General features: G+C 34.6%; 1 protein-coding gene across 1 annotated transcript; it reads left to right on the top strand.

Moving 5' to 3' along the window:
* Positions 1-737: 737 nt before the first annotated feature.
* On the top strand, positions 738-5,342 carry LOC132178293 (receptor-like protein 7). The gene is made up of 3 exons (XM_059590734.1): positions 738-743; positions 1,640-4,152; positions 5,252-5,342. Exons 1-3 carry the CDS (start codon positions 738-740, stop codon positions 5,340-5,342), a joined length of 2,610 nt encoding a protein of 869 aa, XP_059446717.1.
* The last annotated feature ends 2,529 nt before the right edge of the window (positions 5,343-7,871 follow it).

The following is a 7,871-nucleotide window of genomic DNA, read 5'->3' on the forward strand; positions in this document are numbered from 1 at the left end:
AGGGGTATCTGTCAAGTCGGCTCGAAGTTTAGGAGACCAAAGTGAAGTTTCCCTTTTTTTTTTCTTTTTTTTTTTTGGCATGTCAACATAAGGGAAATGAGAGGGAGATTCGAATTAGTAACCTCCGCCTCATGTAGTGTGATACACAACCGATTAAGCTACCCCTTAGGACAAGATTAGGAGTTCTTTGATAAGAAGTAATGAATATTCACGTCATAATTTAGATATTGTATTTACTAGTCAAGTTGTCTCCGCCAACTAGGGATTCTTTGATAAAAAGTAATGAACATTCACATCATAATTTGGATGCTATTGTTACTAGTCAAGTCGTCTCTGTGAATCAAGGGGTTCTTTGATAAGAAGTAATTAATATTCACGTCATAATTTAGATGTTGTATTTACTATTCAGGTCGTCTTGGATCGGGGATTCTTTGATAAATAGTAATGAACATTCTTAGAGGGAAGTAATTGTTCTTGAATTCCTAAAACCTGATTTACTTGCTGGTTCTTAGAATTGGCGTCCTCTGGCTTTGTGGCCTTTCTATTTGCATGCTTTTTCCAGTAGAAAATCAGATAATTTAGAAGTGAAAAGTGGAAGAAACACGAGACTATGGCGAGGAGGATGATCAAAAAATGCAGGCAGATAATAACATTCACATTCGCTATCTACATTTATTTATTATTTGTTATCCACATATGTAAATGTGGATATCAAAAACTAGTATTCACATACGCGGATGCAGGTAATAATTGAGTCCGTATTCCCTTTATATATATATATAATAGTGGGCGGTGAGACCACCCTGGAGCGCTTCGTGATGGACCCACAATTCAGTTAATCACACATAGCCTCAAGATTCAGTTAATTTCTGGTATTGTCTATTTGCATGCTTCTTTGCTTAGCTGTCTTGAATACTTTATAATCTAATCCAATCCTCACATCATCCCAACAACTGAAAATTATTTTTCAGAGCATAAATCGTGATTATCCAAAAGAAAGGAGAAAAAAAAAGGAGGTTGGGGGTAATGGCCTTAATTGCTATTTTTTTTGTATTCAATTTTTATTATTATTATTTTTTTGGGTACATTGTTTTCCATTAGTTAAGCAATGAAAAACAGTATTTCTTGGCTTAGTAATTGTTCTTTTTTAAAAAAAGAAAAATAATACCAAATAAATAAATGACTATGGACATGATGCGTCCATGCATGACATCTGAAGTGGAAGTTGCCTACTATAACATCAACCTGATAGGGATGATAAGGAAAAGGAGATGAGACGACTTGACTTGAGGTGAGATAAAAACAAGGAAGGAGTGGTGGAGATCGATTTGGACAACCCAATTTCGACGAAATTTCTGGGCATACCTTCGAAATTATAGAGACGACTTGACTTGAAGTGGGATTTTCCAAAGTTTGACGGGGCCTCCGAAGATTTTACATGCACTACCCTTGAGGTTCGATCAATCTATAAAAGCTCCTAAATGTCACCGCCATGTAAGCTTACCTAAGAGCTAAACAAAATTCAGTACAAAACATTATCATGGCTTTATCACCTTCTCTCTTTGCCTCCATGCGCTTCCTTCTTTCACTGTTGTTGTTTTATCTTATACTGTTTTCTGCCTCATTTTCTTTTGTGCAGCCACTGTGTCATGATGAAGAGAGCTTTGCCTTGTTGAAATTCAAGGAAAGTTTTACCATCAATCGGTCTGCATCTGATGATCCCTCTGCTTATCCGAAAGTTTCATTGTGGAAGCCTGAAAGCGGCGATTGCTGCAAGTGGCAGGGTGTTCAATGCAATGAGGACACGGGTCATGTCATGAGTCTCAACCTTAGAAGCAGTTGTCTTTATGGTTCTATCAACTCTACTAGCAGTCTCTTTCAGCTTGTTCACCTCCAAATCCTTAATCTTGCCGACAACCACTTTAATTTTTCTCAAATTCCAACTGGTTTTAGACAGCTTTCAAAGCTGACAAACCTTGATCTCTCTGACTCTGTATTTTCTGGTAAAATCCCTTCAGAAATTTTAGAGCTCTCTAACTTAATATCCTTAAATCTCTCATGGAATTATTTGGAGCTCCAAAAGCCCGGCCTTAGAAATATAGCTCAAAATTTAACAAACTTGAAAGAACTAGATCTTAGAGAGGTTGACATATCATCCACTGTACCCAATATTTTGGCAAACTTATCTTCTTTAACATCTCTACGTCTAAGAGATTGTGGCTTACATGGTGAGTTTCCCATGGAAATTTTCCACCTACCCAATCTTCGGTTTCTTAATGTGCTAGACAATACATATCTCACCGGAAGTATGCCAGAATTTAACAGAAGCAGCCCCCTTGAATCATTGCTACTTGCTGACACAAGTTTCTCAGGTGAGATACCTAATTCAATTGGTAACCTCAAGTCTTTAAAATATTTTACTATTACCAATTGCTTTTTCTCTGGACTAGTACCGTATTCAATTGGTAACCTTACCCAACTAATCCTTTTAGAATTAGCTGCCAATGAGTTGCATGGTTCAATTCCACAATCAATATCTAGGCTTGTAAATCTTGAAGATCTCAATCTATTTTCTAATCACTTGAGTGGCACGGTGGAATTTGACTTGTTTCTGAAACTCAAAAACCTCAAGGCGCTCCAACTATCCTACAACAATATTTCATTGCTTACAAATCCAAGTACTAATATAACTCTTCCAAAATTTGAATTTTTAACTCTAGCTTTCTTAAATTTAAGTGAGTTCCCCAATTTTCTAAGGAACCAAGATGAGTTGGGGTTTTTGGATCTTTCTGGCAACAAAATTCAAGGCCAAATTCCAAAATGGATGTGGAATTTAAGTAAAGAAACTCTTTGGGCTTTACATCTGGGATTCAACTTTCTAACTGGTTTTGATCAACTTCCAGTTTTTCTCCCTTGGACTAATCTACGCATTCTTGAGCTTAGTTCTAACAAGCTTCAAGGGTCACTCCCAATCCCACCACCTTCCATTCTTAGTTATTTGGTCTCAAACAACACACTTACAGGAGAAATCCCACAGTTGATTTGCAATCTAAGTTCAATTCTTATTCTTGATTTGTCAAGAAATTACTTGAGTGGCTTGCTTCCGAAATGTCTAAGCAACTTGGGTGATTCTCTATTAGTTCTGAATCTAAATGACAATAAGTTTCATGGAACCATTCCTCAAATTTTTACAAAAGGGAACAAATTAAGGATGATTGATTTTAGCCAAAATCAACTACATGGGCGCTTACCGAGATCATTGGCCAATTGTACAGTGCTGGAAGTTCTTAATCTGGGACACAATCAGATGAACGATACTTTCCCTTTTTGGTTGGGCATTCTTCCAGAGTTGAGGGTTCTCATTTTGCGATCTAATGGAATTTATGGTGCAATAAGAAGTCCTAATAGCAGTTTTGATTTCTCAAACATACGCATCTTTGACCTCTCTAATAATAACATTACTGATAAGCTGCCCTCTCAATACTTTCAAAATTGGAAAGCCATGCGAATCATTGATGCAAAGGATTTGAAGTACATGCAAGTATATGAAAGTTTCCTATCACCAGGAAATGAGTGGGCTGCCTACTTCCCTTACTCAATGACATTTACTTACAAAGGCGCAGAGAGAGTATTCGAAAGAATTCTAGATGTATTCACAGCTATTGATCTCTCGAGTAACAGATTTGAAGGAGAAATTCCAGAAGTTGTGAGATATCTTAAGGGACTTCAATTGCTTAACCTGTCCAATAACTTTCTCACAGGCCCTATCCCATCTTCCTTGGTGAACTTAACAGAGCTAGAAGTATTGGACTTTGCTAAAAATAAGTTGTCTGGTGTGATCCCTCTACAACTCGTGCAACTCACTTTCCTCTCATTCTTTAACGTCGCCCATAATCATCTCACGGGACCTATACCACATGGGAATCAATTTGACACATTTCCAAACAGTTCGTTCTGTAATAATCCTGAATTATGCGGAAGCCCTTTGTCAAAGATATGTGGAAATTTAGAAGACTCGCCACCTCCACCTTCAACCTTTGAAGGGAATCAAAATTCCTCCTCATTTGAATTCGGTTGGAAAGTAGTTGTGATGGGATATGGTTGTGGATTCATAATTGGACTTGTTCTTGGGCGAATTGTGTTCACAAAGAAGTATGATTGGGTTATGCAAACTTTTGCAATCGAGCAGCCAACACAAAGGAGGGTGAACTGGAGAGGATATAGAAATTAAAAATAGTGAAATAAAATAGGCTGTTTCCCTAGCTGTTAGCAGCAATAAATTAGTTTTCCATTTTACTTTAAGGGTTTGGAGGGGCAATGGGTAGCATGATTGTACTGGAAGGAATTGGTTGCCTGCACAAATATGAATGCAATAAGTTTATGTAGCACAATTTTCTCTTCTTTTCTGGTATGAGATCATGTTCGACATAAAGATTATAGGCCGAAAGTTGCTATTTTATTCATTTGTATTTGATATCTGCAATATAGGGTGTGTTCGTGTGAGAGCTCCAAATTTGGAATGCCAACAATTTGTAGTTTGTGGGTTATTCATTATGGGCGGCTTCTAATCTAATATCTAATTTCTAATCTAATATCAAATATTCTAATATATATATATATAATATGAGAGTTTTTAGGAGAAGGGCATAAAATAGCTGACTCATGGCATTTTAAAATGCTACTAAGTATCATTTTAAGTTAAACTATGTTTAAAATCAAAAGACACGTAGTTTTGATAACTGAACCGATTTAAGTAAGAGTATTTAGAATTGCGATACGTGTCCTGAATCAGTGAATTTTAGTGATCGAACCGGTTTGAATAGATTTCCGTTTATACCCTTCTCAGTAAACGTGCATTCACTGCGTTCAAGGCTAAAATTGCTGCGTTAAGTTGATTCCATCTTTACCCTTCTCAGTAAACGTGTGTTCCAACATAAATTCGCAAACTACAAGAAACGGAAACGGTACAGATAAATAAATTCTGTAGGATTTCTTCTTTATTTTCACCACCATTTACAAAAACGAATCACGAATATTGTTCATATAGCGGATCTCCCAGAACGTCGATGCTACTCTAGCATCTGCAACCCACTGTCTCCCAATGATCAGAACCCTCAAAGACCTCTATCAGATCAAGTTGTTTGTTTCCCTGGGAAAGAAAATAAGTTCAATTTCCTGGGAATCAAGATCATGTGTGAAATTTAATTAAGGTTTTGCTATCATGTAAATATATTTTGTAAAATGTTGACAGGGATAAAATGGATTGCGTTCTTATCCAGGTTGAAGTTGATTTTACAAGCGTCTCAGAGATGAGAGATGAGAGAACTGCACTAATTGAATGATAAGATTATGATATCACTAATTGGTATTATAGATTTTTTTTTTTTTTGGTGGTAATTCTTTTCTGTCATTGTTTGGATAAGGCCCAGAGGTGTTTGATAGAATGTATTTCTAACTCTCACGGACGTTCTCTCTCCCTTTCTTTCTTCTCCCAAATCTCTCTCTCGGGTACACTTCTTCTTCTCCTCTAGTGTTTTGGATTTCAGATAGTTGTTTCACATTCAATATATTTGAAATTTCCAACAGATATTTGGATTCCATATATTTGTATACAAAGTCGCTACATCTGCAAGACCCGGCCAGTCCAACGTATCGTCTTTGTCAACAAGGTTTCGAGTCCCGCTCTTTCTTTTATATTATGATCATAATCTGTCTTACTGAATTGCAAATGAAAGATCGGCACCATCTACAGAAAACAGGAGGACAAAAAAAAAGGCTGAATTAAGGAAAATTTCAAATCCGAAAGAAATTATTGATTCAAGATAGAACCAAAAACTTGCACAGTTAAACATTTGATGTTGGCTTAGAAGAAAATACTAATTTACATTCAAAATTGAGATTTTCTTTTCGTTTATTTTGAATACCCATATGTTTCTAAAGACGTAAAACAATAGATTCCATGATTCAAACTTTATTATACCCAAATGGAGCGAAAACAGATTCAAATACAAATTTCAATTTTGTTTAAACAATATATCTATATAGTGTTAGCAATGATGTGAAATATATGCTGCTTTATATTGTCCTTTTTTTTCTTTCGTTGGTTGTGGGACTATTAGTTTTTGATAGTTTAAGAGAGAGACATAAAGAGTATTAATGGAATAGATGATACCAAACAACAAACAACAAATAAAATTTACTTAAATTTGATCTTTTGAAAATCTTGGAAACACATCCGTTCCAACCACTGTCGTTCTTAAGGCTCTCAAGAAAAAAAAAAAAAAAAAAAAAAACTATTTTCACAATTTGCCAAGGAATATTCCTATTCATGCTTGATGCCAATTTATGATGTGTGTATGGTTGCTTGAATCAGCGTTACACAATTTTTAGAGTCGTTTAAATGCAAAAATTTCAAGCGAAACAAAGAGACAATTTGAGCGAGAGAGATTGAGGATAAATTTTGCTCCCGTGCATAGAGAGAGTTTTCTATCAATTTTTTTTTTCTTCTCTATTATATTAGTATTTTTTTTTTAAATTATCAGGTTGTTGTCATTGTTTTAGTTCTAATTTATATATAATTTTTATTTTTATTTTTATTTTTTACTTTTGTAAATTTTACACGAAATGATGGAGAGGGGAGGGAGAGAGAGTTTCATATTGGTGTTTTTGATAAGAGATATAGCAATTTTTTAGTTTACATTAATAGTTTTTTTTTTTACCTATGTTTAATGCACATTGTCTTATAATGGATTATGATTTTTTCAATATCAAATTAGTTTTTGGGTAGCCTATTAGTTAATATAAGAAATACGCTGTGTGATAATGTGTTCTTTTGATAGTCACGAATATCTGCAATATAAGACTGGTAAAATTGGGTTTCTATAGTGGATATAGTTAAAAGGTTGTTTTGAATGACTATTTATAGCCAAAAAAAAATATTTACAGTTCCTTCTTTTTATACTACATCTATGGGAACAAATATTTAAGAGAAACAATAAAAATCATTCTCTCAACCATATTCCAATCATTTCTATATAGTCAATGGGTGAATCTACTATTGAATTTTTGTGGAATTCACATGAGTCCACAAATCCAATAGTAGATCCATTGGATTTACAAAAAATAGATAGTTAAAAGATGGTTGAGAGAATTATGTATTTATTAAGGATTAAACTTTATAAATTTCTAGATTTAATTCATATAAATGATATACAGGTTTATACTCTTTAGTAATGAAATATGGTTCAAAGATTTTTTTGGACATTTTCTATTTTTGGCAGCTAATTAGTTAATAGAGTGAGGAAAATGACATTGATTACTTATAATCTTTTAAAAACTTTTCAAACAAAGTTACAACGAAAAAAACCACGCATAGCGCGGGTTATATGCTCATTTGGACAATTTATTAGAATATAGATAAGAGAATAACTTATATAGGGAAGTTGCACAAAATGTAAGTTTTGTTCAACCAATTAGAAAGTGACACCTAAGCCAAATTTACCAAACTTAAGTTAAAAAAAAAAAAAAAAAAAAAAAAAAAAGCTTAACTACACCAGATTATATCACATATGAAATAAAAAAAAGAATTGAAGTGATGGCTAGATGGCCACCCCTCCCCTACTTGGGGACCTGGGGTGGTCGGCAACCACCCCTAGGCCTAGGGGTGGCCACGCGGCCACTCCCATAAGAGGGAGTGGTAAGCGGCGATTTAACATGGTATTAAAGTCAGGGTCTGAGTTCAAATCATGTCTCCATCATTTACCTCTAATTTTAATTAAATATTACACATGATGAGCCTCATCTATTAAAATGGAATTTGAGTTCATACATGAGGAAAAGTGTTAGAATATAAATTAAATAATTAAATTCAT

The sequence above is a fragment of the Corylus avellana genome, chromosome ca4, assembly GCF_901000735.1.
Source record: "Corylus avellana chromosome ca4, CavTom2PMs-1.0".
Classification (NCBI taxonomy): domain Eukaryota; kingdom Viridiplantae; phylum Streptophyta; class Magnoliopsida; order Fagales; family Betulaceae; genus Corylus; species Corylus avellana.